Raw genomic sequence first — 27,231 nt, 5'->3', positions numbered from 1 at the left:
TCATTTTATTAACAGAACATTATATTCCAAGAGCCCTGCACCTAAGTTAATGACAGATGAAATACCACTGTATGAATTTATGAAATTAAGACATTGCTTTTGAAAGCATGCTGCTCAATACCTGTCACTTGACTTTTATTGCCTCAGGAAAAAAAAATAGACAAGATACAGCAGGGAATTTTTAGCTCCACAGTCTTAACTTGGGCTGAAAAAGCTGTATTTAAGGAGACCTCACCCTTTCTTCCGAAACTAAAGCAAGTCCAAACATCTTTTTTGGCCAAAAAAGATAAAGACAACTTTCGCCTGGGAGAAGTCCTGGCATGACATCAAGTTGAAGTAACTTTATACAGCGTTATCTAGCCAGGTTGAAAGCCAGAGATTCTAAAGCCAAAGAGGAATGTATTCCATGTCTAACCTACGAAAGGTGTTGAAACATATCCACCCTATTTTTTTCTTTAAACAAAAGGAACTCTTTCCAGGCCTTTGTGGCTCCGGATATGAAAACAATTGTTCACAAGAGGCAATTTCAACCTTGCAATGTACCACGGAAGCCTACAAGATACATAACAGAATAAGAAATAATCTGTTTAGCAATAGAATTATCTAAAAATCAAAACAATGGCATAGAAAATGACATCCTCCAACTACATAGCCAAAAGCAACTTCCAGAACAGATATTTTTCTAATGTCTATATTAGATGCAATTAAATTAACATTAAATATGTTAAAATTGCGACAGAAGTCAAACAGATCATCGTCTATCAACTAAAGGCATAAGCCCATCATTTTGCCACAAAATTAAAGGATTTCCAGGTCCTGCAGGTACAGGCCTGCTTCGTGAAGTAACTACTACAAAAACTACCACCAGAAGGTAAACTCCGCTAACAAGTTAATACCAAAAAGAGCATTAACTACTGCAACTACCACAAAATATTAGAACATTCCTAGGACATTAGAGAATGCTTTGAATCTGCTGAGTAGACAGTTGTATAATCTTTCACGAATGTCCATGGGTTACACCGCAACCTCTAATATCCCCCATGAGAAAACTCAAGAACAACAGCCCTGTGGAAAAGACTCATGAAAAAAATCATTGTCACTAGCTCCCAGTTCTTCAAGGGAGGCAGCCTTTTCCCCTTTCAGGCAGTAACACCACAATGGTAAATCAGAGCTTGGAATCTTCATCACCATAGCTGAATACACCCAAAAAGAGAACTCAATTTTTTATTTTTGCTTTACATTTCCAAGCATCTCCCATTCGATACCATGGTAAACTGAATGCTTAACAAAATGATTTGTTCTTTATAACTTAATGTTTACATCAAAAGGCATTCCAATACAGATTTCTAAATATGCTATTGTAACAACAATATTGGTGCTTCTACTAAAGACTGACAAAAAGAGCTCAACCCAAAGCCGTAAGTAAGAAGGTCCAGTATTTTGCAGTTTGCCTAATCAAACATTTTTGGCTTACAAGAACATACACAAAAATCAAAAGAAGAAAAAACTGACTTCTATTTCCAGTTCAGTTGCTGGCTGGCTGAGTGAGAAGTCTCAAGGAAGCCTTTCATTTTCCAATAGTCTTCCTACTGTAAAAGGGGATTACGCTTATTTACTTACCACATAGAAAACTGAGACCTGAAAAGCATACAGTGCTGCAGAGAAAGAACTACAAGTTCCGAGTACTATTATTTCACAGAAAAATAAAGAAAACTGGTTATTTTAAACAAGAAGTTTATTTAAACAACAAGACGCTTTACTTGAAGGGAAAACTATCTAGGATTTTTTTTTTTTAAGAGTAATTTATCCCTACTTAGACAGATTGCTCTACATGTAACAGCTACGTACAAAAAAGTTATAAAATTGTCCTTGGTTTTACAATGATAAAAGAAAAACATTGAAATTATCCAATCAAACAAGGTATGCAAGGTTTTTGTTTTTAAACAGTGAGAGCAAAATAACTTACTGGAATATAAAGATAAAAGTAGAAGGAGCATGCCACTAATGGAGCCAGGGGCATTTTCACAGAACCAGTTTGTTTTCCCACCCCATCTCCATTAAATGTTGATCAAAACATACCATTGGCCATTTAGTTAAAAAAAATATGCATTATGTCTGTGCACATACACCAGTTACTTTATGTACAATAGAAGGAATAGGAAAAAAAAATCAGAGAGAGAAGAGAGAAAACTATACTGCAGTAGTCAGATGTGGCTGAACCAAGTCTCATTTTTCTAATTGTGAATGTGTCGCCTGTGGGAGCACAGTTCTGGACAGGAAAGTAGCAGGTTCTTTTTTTTTTTGTGTGTGTGTGTGGTTGTTTTTTTGTTTTTTGTTTGTTTTTGTTTAGTAAACTCCTCCTGTTTGCTGCTGGAACACATCAATTGTATCTTCATCCTCCATTTCCAACTATAGCAGAAAAAAGAAAAAAGGCTTTCAACTACTATAAGCTGGCTTGTTTTCACATTTCCTACCTTCATGTTTATTTTTTATGCAACTTATCCAGCCCAGCCCCGCTCCCCTCATCATCATCACCACTTTGTGCATTTAACCTACTTCACCGTAATTCAAAAGCAAAGAAATGACGTGGAAAAAAATGCCAGTGGGTAACTTGCCCTAGAATGAATTCTCATATGTAACTTTAGGGTGCATTGTATGACTCCTATGTAAAAGATCAGCATTTGTAACACTTTAATTTTGTTGCCTACTTTGCCATTGCATCTTCTTTCTCCTATTTAATTCCTCAGTTTACCTTAGAACATTGCCACAATTTCGTTTTGCTGTTGTTGTTCAAATGTGCAAATGGCTTCAGCTACAGCACTAAAAAAAGCAGACTGTAATTAAAAGTCCCTAGCCCAACCAGGCAGTAAAACAGAGCATCAGAAATCACAAAAAAAATAAGAACATTTTATATGGTCAACAATGTAACAAACTGCCTGTGAGGAACAGCAATACTTCATTACTACAATTCTCTCTTTTTCCACTGCAAATTTTGCAGTTGACGTTCCTGGGATGTTAATGTTACCTACTAACAGAATCTGTGCCAAGACTGAAAAAGTTGCTCCAACTACCGTGAATTATATTTCTAAACAGTCTCAATTTCTGCTCCAGGAAATCAAACTGGTCTATGGCATTTAGTGCAGCTATAAATAGACTGATCCTTAGCTTCAGCATAACATCGATGGAGAAAAAAGCACCCCGCTGCTTCAATTCTCAGCATTTTGAGTTAGAAAGTTCCCTAGACTGTGATCTGAAGAAGCACATTCATTGGAGCAACTGCTTAGAAAATACAGATCTGCTATAAATCTTCTAAAAACAGGAGTCCCTTGTAATGAGTGGTTCTAAAAAGCATATAAAATTGTAACAGGTTGTTTAAATGTAGCTATGTGGAGCAGTACAGAAAAATGCTCAAGAGTCACAGTGAAACACTCTCTGTTGTTGGAATGGCCTTTGTTTTACCAAATTATTGATGACCCAAACTTTACACCATTAATGTTATGCTATTCAAAATGACTTTCATACTACAAAATTCAAATTTACGGTCAGGATCTCTGTTAACAGCTGGGCAAGCTTTTATAAAAATAAGGCTATTGCTTCAGGAAAAACTCAATTCTTACCTTACTGATTCTTATCTCAGAGCTGTGACTCAATACAGTGACAGTCTTACAAGACTCACCATCTGCTAACATTGTACTTCATCTTATTACTACAGTGATACAGGCTTGTTATTCAAAACACAGCAGTCTTATAATATAATAATTCTGAACTAATTATACCAAAATAGTGGTAAAAGATCAAGTTCTACTATTAGTATATATAATTACATAAAATTTCATATGAAACCTAAGCATCAACTCCTGCAGCAAATTCCAAAAACAGTTCTTTAGTTTTGCTTCCGTTGTTTACCTGTGCAGGTGTGTCTGTTTCATTAATTGGCTGCCCATCGAACCGGAATCTGATTTGCCTCATTGACAACCCCTGGACAAAGAGAAGCAACGCAAAAGAAAGTAAGTCTTGTGTGAAAATACTCACTAGTTTTCTCTTGAACTCGTCATTGGAATTGCAGCATGATCATTAAAAGCCGCCATTCATACTGCATGATACATTTTTCACAGTCCCCTCATGCACTGACTTGAAGGCATTTCACTACAAATCCTTGCAATCTGTTTTGTATTAAAAGTTGCATTGCGTCCAATTACTAAGGGAAGCAGCAGTGCCCCACTGACTGGAAGTTAAAATAAAGCAATTTCTAGTACACAAGTCTCACCCCAAAGGCCAAAATTTTTATAGTGCTTTTTAATAAGTAATTCACTTAAAGTTAGATGCAACACTTTGGATAACAAAGAGTTATAGTCAATACGCCTTTTCTCATCTTCCCAAAAGCAAAGGTATTCTAAAACTTTTCTTCCAGGAAAGCAACCACCATCTATTAGTCTGAAGTAGCACAGAGTAGCCAGTGGTAATTTTTTTTTGACCTCAAACAAGAAACCGATTGAATGAGTTTTTTTTCATACAGAGCTGAAGTGAACTTTCCAAAAAGTTCATCTTCTAAATACCAGAAACTAACGAATGGAGTTTCAAACTAGCATTTCTACCACATACACTCGTCACTTTACTGACTTTTTCCATCCCTCAAAGGGCCACTACTTACTCTTGCTGGAGCCAATAGATTGCATAAGATAGCTAAGTAGCAATAATCCCTTCTTTCTAAGGTTCAGATTCACAAGTTTATGAAATACGAAGATATTTCATAGCACACTACGTTCTGCAAAGGAGGGAGGAAGTCTGAGGATACAGCCAGAACTGAGAACTTTCCAGACGTCCTCCTTTCCCAGTTCTATCTAGCCTTTCTGAAGAACACCTAAAGATACAGGAAGCCTGTGTGGTTTTGAAGTAAATCCAATGTATTGCGTGGTGCTGCTCTGGCACCTCTGAATTAGAAAAGACTTGATTTAGCCAAGCAAGAGCAGATGTAACACACAAAATCAAACTTAGCGTAGTTTATCATGAAAAAACATAATAATGAATATTATCAGGAGCAAAATCTCTGTTAAGACTTTACAGATCACATCAAAATGCCTTCTTCCAGTGTGCCTAACATTCTGCAGTGTTCGCTCAGAACATCGTCTGGTTTAAGAAAGCCATGTGGCTAAGTGTCATGGCAGCAACACATTTTCGCACAGCAACATTTGGCTTGAGCTGTGTTCTCAGACATTGTGTTTCTTAAAATATATATTTCCCATTCCGAAAGTGTTGGGTTTTTTGAGAACTTTATGAGCTGGATAACTGCTAACTGAAAAAAAATATTGAAAAGCTGTACCTTTGTGACATTAGCATTCACAAAAAATTGCAAATATTTAATTATTTTTTCCAACATAAAACAATCATAAATGGTCTTGATCTTCTAAACATATCATTCAAGGTTTAGCCACTGCCATTTTAGGTCTACTACAGGCAATACATGATTTCATTCTCTAAAGCTGCTAAATTCTCTGCTGTATGCAGCTTCTACCTCTTCAAAATCAAATCTAATGTTCACTGCTTAAGGATTTTAAAATTGGGCATGGAGCATTAGGGACATGGAGCAAAATGCTTTTAAACAAAGTTTGAGAAGTAGGCACCTCTGAAATAAAATGTAAAGACAAGCCCATCTCCACAGAGATATCCTTTGGATGCCTACTAACTACTTAAAAATAGAATCATAAAAAAATCTTCCATTCTAAAGATCTTTTTTCCTCCTCTATTTAACACTTTTTTTTTTTTTAAGTAGAAACATGAGCAACAAGAATCTTACTTTTGTTTGTATCCAAGTAACTGATGTATTAGTGATATTTCTCAGATCACCTTTCCTAAGACTTCACAAATAATTAACCAAGCCTTGGCCTCCCAAAAAGACAGATATAACTGCACTATAAGTTTGGAAAAAGAAATACTCAGTGATTTACATAATGTAACAAGTCTATGACAGAGAAAGGAAAAATGAGCCCGCAGCCTCAAACATTCACAAGTTTAGCCCCAGAACACTCATACACGAACATACTCACATGTTGAGTGAGAGGTGATTTTCCCTGTCTTTATTCATATCACTATCCTACTGCAGCAAACCAAAAAGGTTTTACCACCATGTTTGTGAATTACAATTTGCTTTTCTGTGTGGTGAAACAGTTACGTCAGCATAAAGGTATTCAATTCTGCTTTTATTGTATTTCATAGCATCACTGAATATTTGCCATATTTTTTTTCCTGTTTTAAAACCTTCAGAAGAAAGTACTAAACAGCGTTACTTATCTGCAGGTACTTTTAAAACTTGCAGTAACTACCTGCAGCCTAGTAGGCTGGCTACAATTGCCACCACATCAGCAAAATACATTTTTTTGTCCCTCAGAGGATTAATTTAACATCTAGACCACATGAGAAAAAACAAAGCTCATCATTAAGCATACAAGTTTGTTCCCAACCTAGCCATTAGACACCTTTAAACCCTGAAACATCCATTGATATCCTCATCTTGATACAGTAACATCAAGCTAATAAAATCATAACCCTATGTCCAGACCAGTAAGTTATTCAGTGTTATAAAAATACCTCAGATTATCACTCAACTCTCCTTAGGTTCTTAGTGCAGGTTCCTAACCCACCCTTTCCATGCTGAAATTTTTGAGCAGTACAATAACAGTAGCCTCCCAACAGCCTACATCTATAATGCAGATTTCTCGAAGATAACAACGGATCTTTATTTGACCCATTTCCTGTCACAACTCTGTCAGTCCGTTCTAGAACAGATCCCGATAACAATTCGCTATCCACTACACAATTAGTTTCTGTTAAGCCTTTATCACTTTGCATATTTACACAGGTTTAAGACTTTACTATCTCTATGGAGATCACCTCTCCCCCAGACACTGGTTCTCCTGATGTTCATACCAGAACCGTACCTGTCGTTCACAATAGGCTTTCATTAGTTTACTAAGTGGTGTATGCCTCTTAATCTTAAACTGCACCACAGACCCATCTTGCCCTGCCACCTTCAGATTAATGTGGTCATTGTTTTCAGTCTTCACTCCTTCCTGTTGAGGAAATAAAAAATAAAAAAAACTTTTTAAAAAGGTACGAAACAAGAAGTTAACATTTTATCAAAGTGCAACAGGTCATTAAAAAGGAGGAAATAAAATTATTACAGCTGCTTACCAACTCGAAACTTTGAATTAGGAAATAAAGGTCGTTGCTTTTTATTTGGGAAAAAAATAACAACAGAAACCCCTAGCAATACTAGTTGTCACTCTTGAGAGGGGATATTATGCAAAGTAGCAATGAATGGTACTACACCGGCAGTTTTACAACAAAGTTAAAAAAAAAAAAGTTATTTCTATTAAGGGCACGGTAATATGCAACACCGCAGCTCCCAATCGAAGGAATAAAAATATTTATGTTATAATAATATACAAGGAGAAGGCTCTTTCTTGCTCTGTCTCAAACTTTTTCAAGTCTACGAAGGCACTTCTCGAGAAAACTTTCAGACACTTTTAAAGGCCTGTATTTCAAAAGGCGTCAAAGCCTGGGAAAGCAGCAAGCTTTCCCTTTCGGCAAACACTCCGCAAAAAGCTCTCCTACACGAGCACCCCGACACTCCCGCTTCCATCAGGCAGCCGCACGCAGGATTACAGCCGGGCAGCTCTCGTTCCCAGCTCGCTGCCCGGGCTCCGGGCCGGGGGAGGGCAGCCCCAGCCCCCGGTGCCCCCCGGCCCCGGCAGCTTTGTTTTCTTCGCACGAAGCCACCCGGGGCCGAGAGGCGGCGGCGGGGTCCCCGCCATGTGTCACATCCCCGCACGCCGCGCTCCGGCCCCGGGCTGCCTCCTTCCTTCCCCTGTTTTCCCTTCAAAACTCCTTTTAAAAAACGGGGGAAAATAAATAAATAAACATTTAAAAGGGAATTAAAAGATAGAAAGCGACCCCGCGGCAGCGCGCTGTTTTTGCTAGTTGCGAGTTCTCCCCGTGCGTTTTTTATTTATTTTTTTTTAATCCCTGAATTCCTGCAGTTGCACACCGAAGCTCCACGCGGCCCCCTCCGGCCCCGGAGCCCACCCCCAGGGCCGGGCGAGAGCACAAAAGGGGCCGGGAAGGGGCCGCCGGCTGCCCCCCGGCCGAGGGGCTGTCGCGACAGGGGATGCTGCGGCCTCGGCGACCCGAAGGGAGCTGGGGGGGGGGGGGGGGGCGGATCCGGCCCCGGGAGAACGAAAAGGAGGAGAAGGAGGAGGAGGAGGAGGAAGGCAACGGCAGCAACCGCCTCCGGCCCTGCCTCTCCCCCCGCGGAGGGCGGGAAGCAGCCCGGATTCGCCCCCCTCAGCCCCCCCCCGCCGCCCTCCCCGGGGATCCTCCGCCCGCCCCGGGAGGCCGCGGCCCCGGCTCCCCTCAGGCGGCGGCGGGGCGGGAAGGCGGCGGCCGGGGCTGGGGGCGGCAAAATGGCGGGGGGACGGCGGGGCCCCAGCGCCGCGCTGAGCCAGGCTGGGCTGGGTGGCCGGGGCCTGGCCTCCCGCCGCCGCCGCCGCCGCCTGAGGGGCGAAGTGAGGCGGAGGGGAAGGGGGGAGGGGAGGGAGGCGGAGGGGGGCGGGAAGGCGCCGGCCTCACCTTGGGCTTCTCGTCGGCCATGGCGAGTCGGCGGGGTCCGGGCCGCTCCGAGCGCCTCACAAAGGGGGGGACGGAGCGAGCGAGCGCGGCGGAGGAGAGAGAGGAGAGGAGAGAGAGAGGGAGGGAGAGAGAGAGAGAGGGGAAGGCGGGGGGGGGAGGGAGCGCGCACGCACAGCCGCGGGGCCGCGCCTTGCCCCGTGCGTGCGCGCGCCCGACGGGGCTGCTCCCCCCTCCCCCCCCTCCCGCCCGGCGCGGCCCCGCCGCCCATTGGGCCCCGGCGGGCGGGAGCGGGAGGGGGAGGGGGGCGGAGGCTGAGAGGGAGCGGGAGGGGGAGGGGGGGGGGAGAAGGGAGGGAGCGCGCGCGCGCCCCGGCCGTTACATAACGCGGCGGGAGGCGGAGCGTGCGCGCGCCCCCGGCGGCTGGCCCGCGCTGCGTGCGCGCGCCCCGCCCCGCCCCTCCCCGCTCCGCTCCGCCCGCCGGGCGCAGCCGGGCCCAAGCCGTGCGGCGGGCATTGTCCTCCTCAAAATGGCCGCCGGGCCGCCGCGCCCCGCGTCCCCCCCCCCCCCCCAACCTCAGGGGAGCCCTCGCCTCCCGCCTCGTGTCGCCCCCCCCCACCTCCTGCAGCCCTGGTTGTGAAGTGGTGGCACGGGGCCTGGCCAGCCCCTGCTCTCCCCTCAGGGGCCGCCCTGAGGTGCCCGTCGTTCCCGCCCGGGCCACCGGTCCCACAGCCAGAAGCTGAGAAACGCATCTCAAATGTAATTAAAGCAATCGTAGTCAAGGCTTACTTCTTAGTCTCCAAACGGCTAAGACCATGATGCAGCGTTTCAAAAATCATAGGAAAATACATAAATAAGAGGATATACTACTGATTCTTTCGAATTCACTCCAAAATGATTCAAGTTCACTCCAACAGAGCAGAGAGGAGGAGGAAGTTCTCAGTAACTGCAGGGACTTCAAAGCGTTTCCAATCGCACTGCCTCTAAACAGTTCCCGAGCCTTTTCCTATCAACGTCACATCTGCCAACATTATTTGTCAACAGCTTCTTGACAGCACCCAAGTGGAAAGGAGCCACCAAAAAGCGACCCTCGTGAAGCCCGCGGGCACGGATTCCCCAGGCGGACGCTGGTTCGCACCGGTGCCGTGAGGTGCAGTCGGTGCACGTGCTCCGGTCGTGATGCAGCAGCGGCCGTACGGTCACACACGCCCTGTTCCCGGCGTGACAAAATCCAGGCCTGCATGTAGCACACCTCCTGCACTATTTCAGAGAAGTTACAAGATGGGGTTTGTCCAGAATAAACTACTCAAGTAGTGAAACACCAGCTGAACTTGCCAGCAAAGCACGGACTCTTCTCACTGTGGATTCTGCTCCCCCTTCTCTGCTTTTTGTCACATTAATTCACAACCGGGTACCTCCCTTTCTGAGCGCCAACACCCAGGGAGGCTTTTTTTTGTTTTGTTTTACTGCAGTTGCTTGGAAATCGAAGAAGAGTAACACCCACAGAGAACAGGAAGCTGAACGTTTACCAGAGTCCACAGTTAAGAAAATAACACAGCCACAACCATACCTGAAGCAGCAAAGCTGGCCTCTGCAGCTGCAGAGCCTCCACAGAACAGGGGTGGAAGCTTTGTAGACTAGGCTCCCACATGCTGTAAAATCTTCTCTTTGCTTCTGCAAACAGAAAGCAGAAACCTCAGCTAAAATTTCACAGAACCTTACTTTTAGTATTTTATTCCTTCTCAAGTGTCTTTATGATTCAGTTCTGGAAAAAAAATAAAAACAAAAATCAGAAGCACTGGAAAAGCTTGGTCTGACCCCAGAGGACAACTGAGATGCTGTTTTAAACTGTAACTGCGACTCAAACCAATGCTCCTTCGAGCAGTACTTCCCAATCATTTTCCTTGATTTATCATCAAAAACTGCTCCAATCAGTCTATTCTGCCCATTTTCCCTGCATTTAATTCCTTGTGGTACTGTTTTTGTATTTAAGATACTGGGAGGCAAGAAACACCTGAGGCTATAGAAAACAACATGTTTCTGTAGAAATTCCCCTCACACAGTTTGAGTCTGGTACAATCTCACTTCACCTTTCATTTCAGCTTTGAAGAGCAATGGGCAATGTCATCTGAACTTCGTGGTGTCCACTATTGTACTTCTATCCACCACTAAGAAGCACGACAATATATGAGCACAAGGAAATAAAGCATCTTAGAACCCGCTCCATTCTGCTATACTTTGTACACTGCTTTATTAAGCAAGACTCAAATTGTAGTGGGTACTTTACAGAACAAAAGACAAGTGCTATTTCCCAAAGGATTTTAACTTCTATTTATAGAAATGATGCAACATCACAGAGGAGTGGCTGCTGTAAGGAACCGTGTCACAAGACCGATGTTGTTTGATGGTCCTGTTTTTCTTTGCTCTTGCTACTTCTCCCCCCTCACTCTAAAATGTTTGTGTTGCAGGTCCAGGAGGAGGATTTTGGGAGTGGCCTTGAGGCCATGGAAGAAATTGGCCAAGGCCGGAGAGCACCATGAAAGAGCTGAATGCGGGAATGAAGCTAAGTGGGACAAACATGAAGGCCAGCATCACAAATAGAACAAATCTGCTTAAAAGGAGACATGAAAATAAGCTATATTTTATGAAAATGTATGGGATTTCTCTACCACTGCAGAAGTTATACATGCTCAGAGAAGCTGAAAACTGTTTCTGTTATACCACCATTGGTCTTGCCACCAATTACACAGATTCCCTAATCACAGAGAAGGTTTCTACAACCCTTGCGTTTATATGGCTTTTCTTCTTACAGAGCAACAGAGGAAACTCACATTATGCAGGAGATCCAGTTGAGCTAACAATAAACAGAGTGCTAAAAAATGCAAAGATAACTGGCTAGACAGTGGCACTCAGAGCAAGCGGCAGGGGAGAAGCCACACTGGGAACTACAAAGAGCCCAGTCCTGCAGGGTCTAGGCTGCAGCAGAGGGGGGGCAAAGGCGAAGCTTTTTGTCTCACAGCTCCTCCTTCTTAATGTACAGAGTTGAAGAGAAGTGAATGGGGAAGCATCACAGTGAGAATTCCGTGGAAATTCCACCTCTGGGAACAAAAAAATCCATGTTTCCTAAATATTTCCATGCCTTTGTTTTATTTTTGTACAGCAGTTTTATAAAGAAGAAATATGACCTATCTAGATTTTGCAGAGCACTCAGGCTTAATTCTCCACCCTCTTCTGAAGAGGGCAGGGATGTTTACATTCCCTTCCACACCAAGACGTTAAGATTTTTAAGACATTAAAACAGCTACAAGCACAGGGTATGTGCTACCATACACTAACAAGTGTAGGCCTACAAAGGTAACTCCAGCCTCTTCAAAACTGTGTATTACTTTACAATTAGTTCAATGCAAGAATACCAAGCCAACAGTTACCTGAAGTGTAAGAGAACAGAGCTAAAGCTCCCTTCTCAGCCTGACCTCTGAAGGACTAAGTGGCTTATTCAGGTTTTGCTCTTCATTAATACTAGTTCAGCACTGGGAATAGAAATAAATATTTTGCCTGGGGCATTGCCTGTTCTTTGCCTTCCTTGTTCCCGATACTGATCTTTCTCTCCTTCTCCCAAGTCATGAAATAGCTTGCAAACCTTTCATTTTGCAACTTAGTACTCCCTTCCTCATCAGGCCTTGAGTTTTTTTGTTGTTTCCCTGTCCTCCCAGAAAACAGTTAACAGTTTCTTTTTGCCTTTGCCTTCCTGGGCTGTATCCAGAGCCTGAACTCTAAATTCTTTCTGAGCAATATGAAGTTCCATGCTGACATTCTGGTAGCCAATTCTGATGAATTACACTGACTGGACAGGCACAGAAGCCTTTTTGACAAGGAGTGCAGGCAGGTCTCTCTTCCAGATACATGCAGGCATCCAGCCAACTTTCCAATGAGGATTAAGAGATTTCAAACTAAAATTCACATTTCCAGGATGACTTCCCCAGGAACCACCCACTTTGTCAGTTCAAGAGCATTAGAAGCTGCAAACAGAACAAGCCACTTGCATTTTTAGTTAGTGAGCAAAGTGGACTGAATCTGCCAAACGGAAAGCAGGAAAGGATCAAAGAGCTACAGCTCTTGGAGCAGCTTTTAGAGTGTCTTCACATAGGACGGGATCCTGGAGCAGGAGAGAACACTATCCCACTCCTCGACCATCAACATTTCTTTCTCCATACTGATGAAGAGAAAAATAAGGTCAGTGAGATTGATGGGCATTTTTCAGTGTTGTCAGGCCTTGCAATACAGTTGGTAAAGGCTGACCAGCACCTGCCTTTTGGCTCCCCCTCCCTGTGGGAAGCACTGTGGTGCCCCACAGTGTGGTTTGCAGAGACAAGCGTTAAGTTTGGAAAAAGCAAGCGAGAGAAATACACGCAACACAATCACTTGGAAGAACACGGTGATGCTCCAGGCACCCAAGTGTCCCTAGGAAAGCCCCTGGTGGCAAGTTCTGCTGTCACAGTTGATACTCACATGGAGAGAATTTCTTTGCTTCACTACAGGGAAAACAAATAGCAACTCCCATCCTTCTCACAAGGATCTCACTTACTAGGCAAGTCTCAGATTTCCATGAAAGGAGTGAGCCAACTCTGCAGTAGTTTTGCATTTCAGTTCATTACTACCTTTTACTTGCAATGCCCAAAAAGCAGCGGGCTCTGTATTTTTCTTCAGTGCACTGGCTGATAACAGAATCCATTAGAAGTCTCCTAACAATCGCAAGAAATGGTGCAGTTACAGAAGCAGCCTCAAAGGAGGACAGTAGAGCTCTTACTGTTGGGTTTTCAGACATCCAGTTCTGATTTGCACCCAGACCCATTTTAGTAACATTTTGAAGGATATTTTAGGCCTAGATATCAGCACTAATATCATCCACAGCCTTAAGCATAGAGCAGTACCATCTTGTAAAACAGAAGATGAATTTGGCTTTGTACAAGATTCAAACACATCCATAAATTCTCCCCAAATATAGGGCTCTTACCTACCATATAGGACAAACTTTATTAAAACTTATGTGTCTTAGTTTCTAAAGCAGGTTTCTGAAGATTTAAGTTCTTCTGCCCTGCAACAAGCCATTCCTGGCTGACCTGAACAGACACCACTTCCTGTTTTCAGCAGGATCACTGCAACAACATGCTTTTACCAAAGATAACTGCTAGCTTTATTTTTATTGAAAATGACAGATACAGTAGCCAATAAAGTAAAAAAGGGTAATTTAGCAGTAGAGTGTTGCAGCATTTATCTTATGAGGTCAGTGAATGACTTAAGCAATCTTGAAAAGTGAATTCTTAGTGAGTTTCTTCAAAAGGCACCAGTGAGAGAGATTGGCTTCTTCTGGATCAGAGTTCAGCAAGACAGCATCATCAATATATTCTTATAAAGTATACCACTAAACAAAGTTTGTTACTTAGAGGAATAGGAAAAAAAAAAAAAAAGTGAGGTGCATGCAGGGACAGGAAGGACAGCAGAATGGGAAGAAAGGAGCAGTGTGTGGTTAGGGGTTTTTCACACCGAGTTATTAGTGGATGCTGAAGTTCAATTCCATCAGTACTTGAGCTCCCATAATGAGCAGGAAAGTGATTAGGTGGTGTTCAGTACCCTCACCAGATAAACCCTGCCAGTTCCTAGGAGTACTAACTCCCATCCTGACCCCTACCAGGCCGAGAAGGGAAAAAGAAATCCAACCCCTGTGACCCTAAGAAGGTGAATAAGGCATATGTACACAGCAGAATTCCTTCTGACACATGCCAGCACTGCCCCTGACCCACTGTGGTCAATCTTAACGCTTTGTTACCAGCCTTTCTCTAACCCACAGGCAACCAAGGTCAGAAAGCACACAATTCGACTAGCCAGATTTATCAGACAGCTTGCCTGAGAGCTCCTGCAACTCCACTCCAGAGAACATCCCCTTCAGCAGCCTGGAGACCCATCTATCTGCAAGTATCTGAAGCGCGCAAAGAAATGAAAGAAACCGGTTATTACAAGGCGGTAACATCAATGAAGTGAACACGAGGACAGCGCCTAGATCACCACACACCCACAGCCAGCACGGCACCCACCCATCTGAAACACCAAGAGAATAAAACGTGGCGACAGGGGCCCTCCTCCCGCAGCCTCGAGGAGGCGAGGTCCGGGGGAGCGAAGCAGCGGGGCCTCCCCAGGCTCCTTGTGCTTCTCTGTTCAGGGCGGATTCAACCTCCCCCAGCTCTGGAGAAGCGCCGGAGGCAGCCAAGAGCGAAAACTCCCCCTCAGCCCGGCCTCCCCCCCCCCGCAACCCGGCCTCCCCTCCCCTCAGCCCGGCCTCCCCTCAGCCCGCTCCCGCCCCGGCAGGGCCTTTTGGAGCCTTCGGCGCATCCGGGGCGAGCGGCCCCGGCGCCTGCCCCAACCCCACGGAGGAGCCTCGTGGGGGCTGAGGGGAGGCAGGAGCCCGCCGGGTGCCTCGCTCCGGCCGGCGGCGCTGAGGAGAAGCCGCGGCGGAGCCCCGCGGGCGGCGGCAGGCAGCGGCTCGGGCAGCCGCGGCGGGGCCTCCCCGCGAGCCGGCGGGCGGGAGGCGAGCGCGGTTGGGACCATGGAGGAGGCGGACACGGAGCCGCCGCTGGTGGTGAGGGGCTGGGGCCGGGTTGGGGGACCGGGAGGGACCGGGACGGATCGGGAGGGGGGTCCCGGGGGTGCCCGGCTCCCCCTGACAGCCCCGCTGCCCCCTCTCACAGGTGGTGCCCGGCGCCGACCCGGCCTCCAGGCAGCTGTGCTTTGAGTGGGGCCCCGCCGAGGTGCTGGTGTGCGAGACACGGTTCGGCCGCGGAGGTGGGTCCCCGGCCCCGGGGCGAGGGTGGGCTCCGGCCCGGTTCGGCCCGGTTCGGCCCCGGGCTGGCGGCTGCCCGCGCGGCCGGCCCTGACGGGATCCGTCGTTGCAGGCGGCGGGGATGCAGCGCCCGGCTCCTCCCGCGTCTTCGTGGTGCGCAGGGACCAGGACATCTACATCCAGACCTTGCGGAAGCTCTTCAACGAGTCGCACGGCGTCTTCATCGGCCTCCAGCGCTGCGAGGAGGAGCTGGCCGGCAAGTCGAGGAAAGCGCAGTGAGTGGGCCGCGGGGCTGCAGCCTTGGAAACACGAGCTGGTGGCGCTGCCTTGGTTTTAGAGGCAAACGCCGTGGCCCTTATAAACCCAGACTACTTAGAGCTGCCGTTAATTGGCAGTTGTGCAGTCTAAATGACTGTGGTGGAGTACTTCTGCAAAGCATGGCCCTGAGCCCTCCAGTAGCAGCGCCTTTGTGTGTGTGTAGCCGGTGGTGCACGGCCTGGCTGGCTCCCACCAGATTCACCCATGTACTGGAAGCTGCTGCTGATGCACAGAAACATGCGAGACTTCAGTGGACTGAAACTCAAGCAGCTCTCTGAACAATGCTTTTTGTGTTTGGCAGCTTGGTTCAAGTGAGTAAAAACTACCGCTCGGTCATAAGAGCCTGCATGGAGGACATGCACCGTGCAGCTGGTAAGTCTGGTTATTCTACTGCAATAAAAAGAAATGCTATTTGTGATTATAAAAACAGTGCTTCAATTGTAAATTATTACAACTACTGTAAAATGGCATGTAGAGATTTCAGTAATTATCAAAACTCCATTTCCATCCTGGAGGTTTCCAAGTTGCTTTGTAAACCTTGCCTGAGACTTTTTTGCATTGTGTTGCAACAGATTTGGGGAGGACTTGCAGTCTTTTCATATCATGTCTTGCTGCTTTATAGGAAACAGAGTCAAAATTAATAGATGGCTCTCCCCCTAACAAGTAAAGGATTTTACTCTTCCCTTCCATCCTTGTCCTGTAAGCTTACCAGATTTGTACAACGTTTATATAAAGTTACAAAAGCTTAGCTTTGTCAGTTGTGTACATGCTTCGATCTATGCCTGGTGAGTTATCAGGTATTATATTTATTTATGAGTCCAGAACGTGTCATGAAATAAGGTAAATATGTTGCTTTTTGATTTTTCCCTCAGCTGCAACACGGGACCCTGCCCTACACAGCCAGTACAGTACTCAGGTAATCTTCAGACACATCCATGTAGTCATGTGAACACTGGTTAGTAAATTCATCGAGACCAAGACTGTGGCAGTAATTTTGTTCTATTAGCTGCACTGATGTTGCTTAATTAGCCTTTCGTTTTTACTTTGCTGTTTGTTAAGTCTCAGGAGTGCAAAAACTCTGAAAATAATGTGTCCCGTTCTGTTTTGTATTCCTACTGATGACAGATTACTATTGCCTTTCAATACACAACCTGCTTCCATATTTTCTAAGCTGAGTATGTGTAGAGAAGTTGTGACCTATTTCTGTCTTTTAATTTGTATCTTGGAGATACCAATATGACATTTGTCTTGTCTATAAAAACTGACTGATTGCAATGGACAGCAGATTCCTTTGTGCAGTTAAAAATAATCAACTGGAACAACTACTAAATCTGAAACATGGTCCTGCTCTTTTCAGGTTTCTATTCTCTCTGCAATGGAGCTGATCTGGAACCTCTGTGAGATCCTGTTTGTTGAAGCAGCTGCAGGTGAGCAGTGAACTATTCTGATGTTAAGATCGAAGAGGGGTTTTTTTTACATGTTTTTTTAAGATGTACATAGCATCCATTGTGTTATTTTAACATGTTTAGAGATATTTATGACAAGCGTCAATAAACCTTTTAATACTACTTCTGCCTCAGTAAATTGCCCTCTTTGTATTATGTTGGGATGTTAAATTTACATTCTACTTTTTCCTTCTCATGGGTAGTTCACTACAATTTAAGTTATATATATATATATTTATTTTTTTTTTACAGAAAAATAACGAAGAGCAACAGCAAAAAACTTGCTGGCAATTATTTGACTTTAAAGCATAAACAGATTTTAAAGTATCAAATACGTTGATGCCAACTAACATTTACACATTCTTTGATGCAGTTCTTTTAACTTTAGGATGCCATTTTAGAAGTCAGTTTGTTTACATGAGTATTTCAAAGTAGTAAATAATTTTCTAAGGAAATCAGATTGCTCTAAGAAATATGCTACTTATTCAGTCTCAGAATTCAGAAGAGAGATTCACAAATTGTAGATTACTTAATCTGAAGAAAAGGTAATTGCCTCCTGCCAAATTTCATGCTTGTATTTAGTTAGTAATGAGGTGATGATACATTAAACAACTGTAAACATTGACGGGTCTTTTGGCATTACAAGATTTATATGAATTACCTTTTATTTCTTCAAGTAACTGATTAGGGTTTTCTGCAGGACTATGCTGCTATTCTATCTAAAATTTGCCACATGGAATACCATCAGCAGTTTGGTGCTCCCACAGCCTGGCTATTTAAGGAACTCCATTCCTTTATAATTTGAGTGTGGCAGATAGAAATCCAATTAGTAGTAAACGTCATCCAATGATTATCAAACCATTAAGGCTAGAAGCACACAAAGTAACAGTTTGGGAACTAACAGAATTATACCTTCTCCGTGTAAAGCTGGCCCCCTCCTGCTTCGCCTCCTTGACTGGATTCGACTTCATGTCTGTGATGTAGACAGCATGGTCCGTGAGGTTCTGAGCAGTGAAAATCCGTCAAAACACAAACTCTTCTGGAATGTGGTGAGTACAGTCACCTGTAAAATTCTTAGAGAATTCATGCCTGTGTGTTTTGCCTTCCTCCTCAGCACTGGACTATATCTCAGAAACTGATACCTGGGACACAGCTGCTGCCTGCCTTTATAGTTTTAAGTTAAAGCCATTGTGAAGGTCATCCTGCCCTCATTCCTAGCCTGACCCTTTTGATTTCATGATCCATAGAGGTCAAGACTTACACTGGGTATTTGAATTAGCGGTCCTAAAATTTAAGCGTTTTAACTCTACTTATCTTGCCTAAATCACAAGTTAAAATTCCCCCCAGTAATCCATCTGGGTATTTGGTAGCCTTGCGCAGTGTGGTGCTCACAGACTTGTGGTGTCTGCAGGTCGATGTCTTTGTGCTGCAAGGCCGAATGGATGAAGCACGGCACTTGCTCTCAAAGGAAGCCAGTGCCAATCCCACATCAATGAGCATGTACAAAGTCTTGGATGACTTGATGATGAAGATGCCTGTGCCCAATGTATGTATGTTTTTTTTCATGTAGTTCCACTGGGAAAAGAGATAGGAGGGATGACAGTATTAGTCCAGTCTATTTCATCTCTGCTGTAGCTCCTGTAACATCACAGCCTGTTGACCATTAAAACATTCCAATTTTAATTCTTTTTATTATTTCCAATATTATTATTTATTTCCATTATTATTTGATTTCCAATATTATTATTCCAATTATTTCCAATTATGCAAAAGACCCAACTGTACAGGCAAAAACCTATTAGATGACAAACCAGCGTAGTCAGAAAGAACATTTTTGCAGCAGGGTATGTTATCTAGTTGTCTGAATCAGTTCTGTTGAGAACTCGCACAGAATATTCTTTGAAGACCTTATCCGCAGTTTTCCTCTGTTGCAGCGATCTCCTCGTGGAGGAAAAATTGCAGCTGCACCACAGTAATCTGGCACTGTTTCTTTTAGGGTCTTTTGCCTTATTTAGATGCACAAATTAAGACACTTCTAATGCAATTGAAAAACAAGTTAAAAATTGACAGCATTCTTGTGTTTACCATTTTAGCACGAATAATTGTGAGTTCAGCACAAGCACCTCTTGTGATCTGACTTGATCTTTCCTTATTTTATGCATCTTACCTTGGGTTCAGCTTGGCAACACCCAGACGCTGACCGAGTTGGAGCTGAAATGGCAGCACTGGCATGAAGAATGTCAGCGGTATCTACGGGATGGAACTTTTGCTTCCAATCCCCATATGGAATCCATCTGCAAGGTATGTTTTGGCTAAAAAGAAAGGAAACTGGACAAGTATTGGGGTCATTGTGTACTTCAGGAGCTGCATGTAGTCATAAGTAACTTTAAAATGTTGGATGATCTGTTCATTGAATCAAGAGATTTCAGGCCAGCCTTTTTTACTGTGTTACTTGTTTTGCCACAGTTTTTGCAAGCCTGCACAGATCATATTCCTATCCCGGGCCATAGGATCTTGAGAAGGATCTTTGTCCTTTGCTGTTTAATTTTGATTAAATTATCAACCTTGCAAAATGGGAGGAGTAGCGCCTCTGAAAAGTTAAGATGCAGCTGTGTACATCGCTGAATTTGCAGAATTACTCCTTTGTTTTTCTCCTTTTTATTAGATCCTGGCGGGAGATGAGAATGCCATGCTGGAGAAAAAGGAACTCCTGACTACTTGGTACCACTTTCTGGTTACCCGACTCCTGTATTCGCATCCAACTGTGAAGCCAATGGAACTGCATTTCTATGCACAGGCATGAAATAGAATTACTTCTATATCCTCCACAGTTTTACCCACAGAAGGGTTACTGTTGTTAAAGAAAACTTTGGGAGGGGTGACATCCATACAGCAACTACTTACCTGTAAGATTTTTCATAGAACTTGGAAGTGGACTGAGAGAAAGATGCAGTAGGCAAATAATTATTGAAGACCAGGTCACTTTAGCATCTGATGTTACCAGTCTTGTTCCTGCAAATTGCTTTCCCATTTTCCTGGTGCTAAAATACTGCTTTTTTTCTGTTAACGTGCTCGGTATCTATGATGTGCTCTTTCCCATAAAATAAGCTAAGCTAGGCTGCTACATTGAAACAAATGTCTTGCTTCTACCTTGTCAAAATGTCTGTTTATCATGTCTTGTAATCTTATTCCACAGTCTAGTATGGACCTGTTCCTGGGTGAGGAAAGCAGCCCTGAGCCTCTAGACACGATTTTAATGGCAGCCTTCGAATTCGAGTTGCATCAAGTGATCAAGGAATGCAGGTTGAGTTCTTAAAGTTTTTGATTCTCTAGTTCTATGGTATTGCTGCTGTGTACGTTCACTCCAATAGTATTTGGGGTAGAAGGTATGGGTATAGACCACCTCATCATCCTTTCAAATAATTTAACAGGAATATGTGAAGCAGGTAGCAATTAGAAGTATTCCATTGGGTCTGGAGCAACGCAGCCAGATGTTAGGCTGTAATGTAGCTCATGTGTGGGAAGAAATGCCTGTGGAAAACCTGACACATTCCTTGGTGGTGGTGGGCTTAGCTTTTTCTTTATTTTCCTTGTTTCAAATACAGCATTGCTCTGAGCAACTGGTGGTTTGTGGCTCATCTGACTGACCTCCTGGATCACTGTAAACTCCTGCAGTCTCACAATCTCTAGTAAGTATTTATTTGCACTGATTATTCAGACACCCAGAAGTAAGAATGACTAAAACAACATGCGGATTTTGGTTGAAAAGGAGCATCTTGGGTATTTGCAAAAGATGTAGACTAGAGGTACTGCATAAGCCTCTGAAGTTCTAGGCAGCCCAGATGCTCTAAGAAGCAGAAGCAGTTGTTGATCTGAATTTGACCTGCTATTCAAGAGAGTCTCATGCAATGTTAGTTGTTTTTTCTCTTCATTTATTTATTACAGTTGTAGCTGAAATATTATCAAGTGCTTTTGATTATTTGGAACAGTGAGAAATTAATCTAAAAAGAGCTTCCATACCTAAGTTTCCAATAAATATGAGAATTCTGCTGTCCGAATTCCCTTGGTGTTTCAGTGTCTTAAACTAGGCTTTGGTTCTGCTGAGTTATATTTGCTAAGTGCTGTACATAGTTGGCAGGTCTCCCCACCGAGAAAGCTGCCCTGCATGTTGAGGCCTGATGTATGAAGTTTACTAAGATAGCCAATGAGAAAACGTGCTGCATAAATGGAAAGTACTTAAGAAATAAAGTCATTAGGCTTTTCTGATGAGGTACAACAGTAATGCCTGTTTCTTTTCTTTCTTCACTCCCTGCAGTTTTGGTTCAAACATGCGTGAATTCCTTCTACTAGAGTATGCCTCAGGACTCTTCTCCCATCACAGGTAACAATTATTTATTCTCTTTCCTCAGAGGCTAGACTAACATCAACAAATAACTGCATACTAATGAACTAAAGAGGCAAAACTTACAGAAGACTGTTAGGATTTCAGCAAAAGTGCCTGTCTCTAAGGGGTCATACAGCACTAACAAGTTTCCTTTCCTGAATTAAAGATGAAAGCTATCAATTAGAACCCATCAAGTATATTGGCCAGGATAGAACGGGAGAACGGCTCCTGCCACTGTGGCATTTGTGGTACAGAGTGCTTCTGAGATGCAGGTGTTCCAAAGTTGTTTATTAGGCAGCTGATAGTTGGTAGAAAGTAAAAGCCATTTTAGGTCTGAATACTAAGTTAACCAGAACCAACTGTTAGTAATGCAGGGCCAGATTCTACTTGCGGCTTTACTGTTTTGATTACGAATTATATGGTTGGAATGCTTGACATTTTTTCCTCTACTCTCAGTCTGTGGCAGCTGGGGGTAGACTACTTTGACCACTGTCGAGAATATGGCCGAGTATACTTGGAGCTTCACATTGAGCGGATCCCCCTTAACACAGAACAAAAGGCCCTCAAAGTGCTGAGAATCTGTGAGCAGAGACACATGCATGAACAAGGTGATTGATTCTTAAGTTTCATTGTTTTATGGTGGTACAAGAGAAACTACCGAAGTTGATTCTTTCCCTTTTCTCTAATGTTTTCTCCTAAGTTCGTAGCATCTGTAAAATCATGGCCATGAAAGCTCTGCGGAATAATCGCTTGGGCTCTGCCCTGTCTTGGAGCATCAGAGCTAAGGATGCGGCTTTTGCTACGCTAATATCAGATCGGTGAGTAAATCAGAAGCTCTTGGAAGACAGCTGCTATAGCAGAATGGTCAGAACAGGGAGAAGGCAGCCACCCTGAAAAGGTCCTGCTGCAGGCAGGCTGAGGTTATCTTTCCCTCAGACCAAGTACCCGCTTCCAGACTAGAAAATGACATTCCTGGGTACTTTCATATGCAATACCCTAGCTGTTTTTCTACACCATTTTGCTCCATGAAATCTAGAGATGAAACAGATTGGCTTTATCTAACTAGTCCAGTGCTTTTAGGCCTTGCTTTGATAAACATTTCTTTTGGCAATAGCTCTACGTTATGCACTGCCCTTTCACTTGCTCCAATAACTTGTTTGATGGACTGTACAATGAACCAGGGAATGGGCTTAGGTGAAAAATAAATCCCCTTCTGTGCTTTATTCAGCAGATTATTTTTAACCAGTTTAGTTCACCAGTCTCCAAACAAATCAGTGTGAGCCACTTAATACAGCATTTCTCCAAAAAATATATTAAGCCACAATTAAAACATAAGTAACGGAGAAAAATTTTGTGTCCTTGATTTTCCATAAACTTGTCACAGTATCTGACCTTGCAGGGTCATGACCCATGTCATGGATTTATTTTACTAATTTAAAATAGGCAGGTACCAATCTCTTTGCTTAGCTGGAGTATAATTTTATAATTACACTCCAGATAGATGGCCAGGTAATGCTCTATCTTCAACAGTGTAAAAAGGGAGTAGTAAGAGATGGGCTTTTTTTCTCTCTCATTTGTTCTTTGAGGAAGCAGGAATCATCATATTTCCTTCAACAGAAGGTGAAAGAAAACCATCACAGGAAGCAGATGCTGAAAAAAAGCAGCATAATGAAGGCTGCGACAAAACAGATGAAAAGCTTTTAGAATTCTATTTGTTCCTGCTCTTTTTTTTTTAATAGCAGAAAAACAGAACTTTTGTTACAAACTGAGAGGGTTATTTATGCACCCACCAGCCTCAGCTTCCTGTGCTCCTTCCTTTACTTATTCCTTTTAAAGAATAGATCTCAACGACTATGAAATTTAGAAGAACAAATACAGTGTCAGTTAAACGCATGTTACACCAGTTCAGCTGGCCACTCCCAGGAAATGTCTCAATGTCTTCCAGAACTCACAGGAGGTTGATTAAGATGGAACTCAGTTGTATACTAAAAGTTTTCCAAGAAGTGATTAGGAGATACAAAAAGTGGAAGATATTCTCCCCTCTAAGCCTTTATTGCATTTTACTTTCTCCCTAGATTCCTTAAGGACTATTGTGAAAGGGGATGCTTCTCTGACTTAGACCTCATCGATAATTTGGGACCATCCATGCTGCTTAGTGACCGGCTGACATTTCTTGGTGAGAAGGGGCTATGGTTTTCATTCTGTTCTGTTATTTAGAACAGAGCTAACTCCACACAATTATTTGGATTTGTCTCTTCCTCCATCTGCTACATCCTGTTATAGCAATGAGGGGAAAGCAAATGACCGAAGGTAATTTGGGATGCAGCCTGCATGCTACCAGGAGACTGCATTTCCAATTGCACTCACAGTAGGCATCTGTTCTGCACTGCTTTGAGTAGGATAGACTTGAATTCTGACACTTGTATGCATCCCCTTTCTTAGTCTTTTTCCAGACTCACTCTATCACTACCTGGAGACTTCAAAATATTAGCAAAAACAAAGTGGATGACTTTGGGGGGAACCCTTAGAAAAGTAAAACTGGTTTAATTTACTTGGACAACACAATTTTACTAACTCTGCAAAGTTCTTCAACATCTCTACACCTTTTATTAGTTCATTGTGCCAACTTCAAGCTCACAAGCAAAAGACCTCTGCTACCCTTCCACTACAGCAGTTGTGCCAAGTAACAGTGGAAGGCCTCCAGCTAGTTTCCTTTCCGTACAACCACTTCCTTCTGGCTGGCACAAGCACAGGCTGTGGTAACCTGCCCATCTGCCTGCAGCTACAGCATGGCCTTTAAATAATGGACCAAGAAAGGAGATGGAGCTAAAACACACCTTTCTCTGGAGATGTGGCTGTTAGCAAACCCAATTACAGGTGCCAAAATCTAATAGGAATTTGGAACAGCTGTTGGCAATTGGAATGACTGCCTTCCCATTACAGTGAGGGTGATCCTGAATTTGATCTAACTGCATTTCCTTCATTTAAAACCTAAATAAAGCTAAGAAGCTAACTGTGACTTACCGAATCAGAAATCCTCCTGATTTGTCCATTGTCACCAAGTGACCTTTGCATCAGCCCCAAAGAGTTGTAGTTTAATGGTAAAACTGCATTTTCAGGGAAGTGACCTCCCTTTCTGCATTATGTAAAATTCCTTAAAGGTCTAAAAATACTCTGCTTGGTTTTTCTTTGGAGGTTTCAGAAACATAAGGTGTGCCTTTGCTGGACAACCTTCATGTTGCTATCTTGAGCTCAAGTGTTAATCAAAGGCGAATCTGAATGGGAATCATTACTTCCTCTATTTTGACAGTTTAGTTGCTAAAAACAAAGCCGCAGATTAAAACTCACTTTCATCCTCAGCCAGTTCTTACATACTGGATAGTGGTCAAACTAATTCTTAGCAAAAGCAGAATTTTCCATATTAACAAAGATCTCACTTTCCATTTGGACAGTGAAGCTTTTCAGACCTCCTGATATTTTGAGGTATCAAAAACCATTCATCCTCCCCCACTTTCCCCTCCTGTTTTTTTTTTTTTTTTTTTAAACAGACACCACCGGTATCTCTAAGCCACTCATGCTGTTATTCACCCTGCAAACGCTCAATGTCAGGCAGTATCAGTTAGGTAACAAGGCTGATTCAAATAGTAAATCTTACCAAGAACACTGGCAGGTTTTTGGCTACCTTTTCAGCCAGCCTGTGTTTTAACTTTTCTTCATGCACAAGATTCCCATTCCCCCAAACTCAGCTGCTTTGGAGACTCGTTTCTGTTGGGAGGTAATTCTAGCCAAGGCTTCATAAGAGCAAACTGACTTCCTAGCACCCAAAAATCCCAGCTTGCGCTGTTCTGATGGACACTAACGCCTTTTACCCTTCACCAACACCCACGTATAGGGAAGTACCGTGAATTCCACCGGCTATATGGGGAGAAGCGATTCTCTGAAGCTGCCAAGCTGCTGCTGATGTTGATGACGGCTCATATTGCTCCTTGCTCCTTCTGGATGACCCTGCTGACAGATGCCCTTCCCCTGCTGGAGCAGAAAGAGGTGAACATGCTGGTCGAACATGACAAAGACACCCCGCAGCCTTTCTTTTCTTCCTGAAAAGTTATCTCAAAGCAGTGAGTCCCCCACACTTTCTGCCCCCAAGCTAGGGCTTGCACTTCCAGTGCAAGTGACCTGCTTATGGCAGTTCAAGAATTGAGAAGCTCCCCAAATGTCTTATTGGTGGGAACACAAAGGACCCAACATAGGATAATCACTTGTTTCCCTGCTCTTAGAAAATAGCAGTAGAATAAATGTATGCTGATGATTTCAGTATACACTGCAGCAAGTTCCTTCTGGTACTTGGCTTGGAGATTTTTCTAGCGTGCTTCTTTCTGCTCGGCCAAGTTTTTGCTTTAAGATCCATCAAGAAAATGGCAGCTGAGTAATTACAACCCCATGACTGGATAAAGCCCAGAGGCACCCACTCTGACCTCATAGCTCGCCCTGCTTTGCACAGGAGGTTGCCTTAGAGACCTCACAAAGTTACTTCCAACTTGAATTTTCCTGTGATCCTGTGAATTAAAGGGTCAGAATGGATCTGTGGGAGCGTGAAAGCATTCTGCTCCTCTCAGTTGAGTTACCGTCTCAGACTGCATGATGTCCTTCAACGTGATCGTTTTCAGTAAATACTTCCATTTCCACAGGTAATATTTTCAGCAGAGCAGACTTACGAATTGATGCAGTGCCTGGAAGACCTGACTGCAGGGAAGCCAGATAAGCAGAAACTCCTGGTACCTCCTGTTTTGAACTAAATAATGAATGGGGGGGGTCACGGGGCAGTCAGGGAAAGATCTAAATTTCTGTTTCTGGGGGGGAAGAAAAGAGGGAGAGCCTCAGTTACTGAGGCTAATGTGTGTTGTTCTTTTTAAAGGCCAGCCAACTGAGGCATCATCAAAAGATATTTAAGTACAGAAATAGTACACAGTACTTCCACTCCTCACTGTTCTACTGATTTGGATTGGACTGTGATGTTTTTCCAAGATAAATAACTGCAAATTACATGGGCAATGAAAAAGCTGAGATGTTGCCATTTAACAGCTCAACCTAAGATACGTTCCAGGCACAGAACAGGGAGCCATTTGCTACACATGCAAAACTCTGTAGCTTCCAGGAAAAAAAAAAGGCAAGAAAAGGCTTGGTAATTCTGTCTTGCATTGATCTAAAAAGTAAGAAATGTAGCTTTTACCCATTCTCAGGAGGTCCCAATGACAGTTACATGCGTACTCCCTCTTCATGTCCTGCACCCTTATTTTCCAAAATCTAGAAAGAGAACCCATCACCAGCTCATTACTGCACGTAGTAGTGTAACCAAAACTCTACTTGCTTTTAGGACGATGATGTTGAGACCACGAAAGTGGAAATGCTGAGACTTGCTCTTGCACGAAATCTTGCACGAGTCATTGTCAAAGAAGGCACGTTGGAAGGATCTTGAAGACAGCAATGGGTGATTTTACTCTTCCTCTGTGGCTTATTGTACATAAACCTGACTGCTTTTCTAAGAATAAACGTCTTGTTTTGCATATTGTTTGATCTGTTCTCATCTTCCATAAACTTAACTTTAAAAAAATGTAAATGTAACTTTT

General features: G+C 43.5%; 2 protein-coding genes across 4 annotated transcripts; one reads left to right on the top strand and one right to left on the bottom strand.

The window, feature by feature from the left end:
* Positions 1-1,717: 1,717 nt before the first annotated feature.
* On the bottom strand, positions 1,718-14,806 carry SUMO2 (small ubiquitin like modifier 2). Of its 3 annotated transcripts, none has more exons than XM_083805644.1 (5): positions 14,527-14,806; positions 10,193-10,296; positions 6,936-7,067; positions 3,907-3,978; positions 1,718-2,409 (listed from the first exon to the last, which is right to left on the bottom strand). In XM_083805644.1, the coding sequence occupies exons 1-5, from the start codon at positions 14,648-14,650 to the stop codon at positions 2,347-2,349; spliced, it is 495 nt and encodes a 164-aa protein (XP_083661770.1). In that variant the 5' UTR covers positions 14,651-14,806; the 3' UTR covers positions 1,718-2,346. The 3 variants fall into 3 exon arrangements, with proteins under 3 accessions (XP_083661770.1, XP_083661771.1, XP_083661772.1); XM_083805645.1 differs by having other exon boundaries at positions 14,715-14,733; XM_083805646.1 differs by lacking the exons at positions 10,193-10,296; positions 14,527-14,806 and adding an exon at positions 8,626-9,006.
* Positions 14,807-15,037: 231 nt separating this feature from the next.
* NUP85 (nucleoporin 85) lies at positions 15,038-27,168 on the top strand. Its single transcript, XM_083805605.1, has 19 exons — positions 15,038-15,256; positions 15,366-15,459; positions 15,570-15,732; positions 16,077-16,147; positions 16,648-16,691; positions 17,133-17,202; positions 18,148-18,269; positions 18,632-18,766; positions 19,399-19,521; positions 19,886-20,017; positions 20,417-20,523; positions 20,826-20,909; positions 21,536-21,601; positions 22,061-22,212; positions 22,305-22,422; positions 23,680-23,780; positions 25,497-25,648; positions 26,293-26,379; positions 26,979-27,168. Exons 1-19 carry the CDS (start codon positions 15,224-15,226, stop codon positions 27,078-27,080), a joined length of 1,956 nt encoding a protein of 651 aa, XP_083661731.1. The 5' UTR covers positions 15,038-15,223; the 3' UTR covers positions 27,081-27,168.
* The last annotated feature ends 63 nt before the right edge of the window (positions 27,169-27,231 follow it).

Source organism: Anser anser (assembly GCF_964211835.1).
Source record: "Anser anser genome assembly, chromosome: 19".
Taxonomy (NCBI): domain Eukaryota; kingdom Metazoa; phylum Chordata; class Aves; order Anseriformes; family Anatidae; genus Anser; species Anser anser.
The sequence above is the reverse complement of the archived record's forward strand: the minus strand, read 5'-3'. Positions and strand labels throughout refer to the sequence as shown.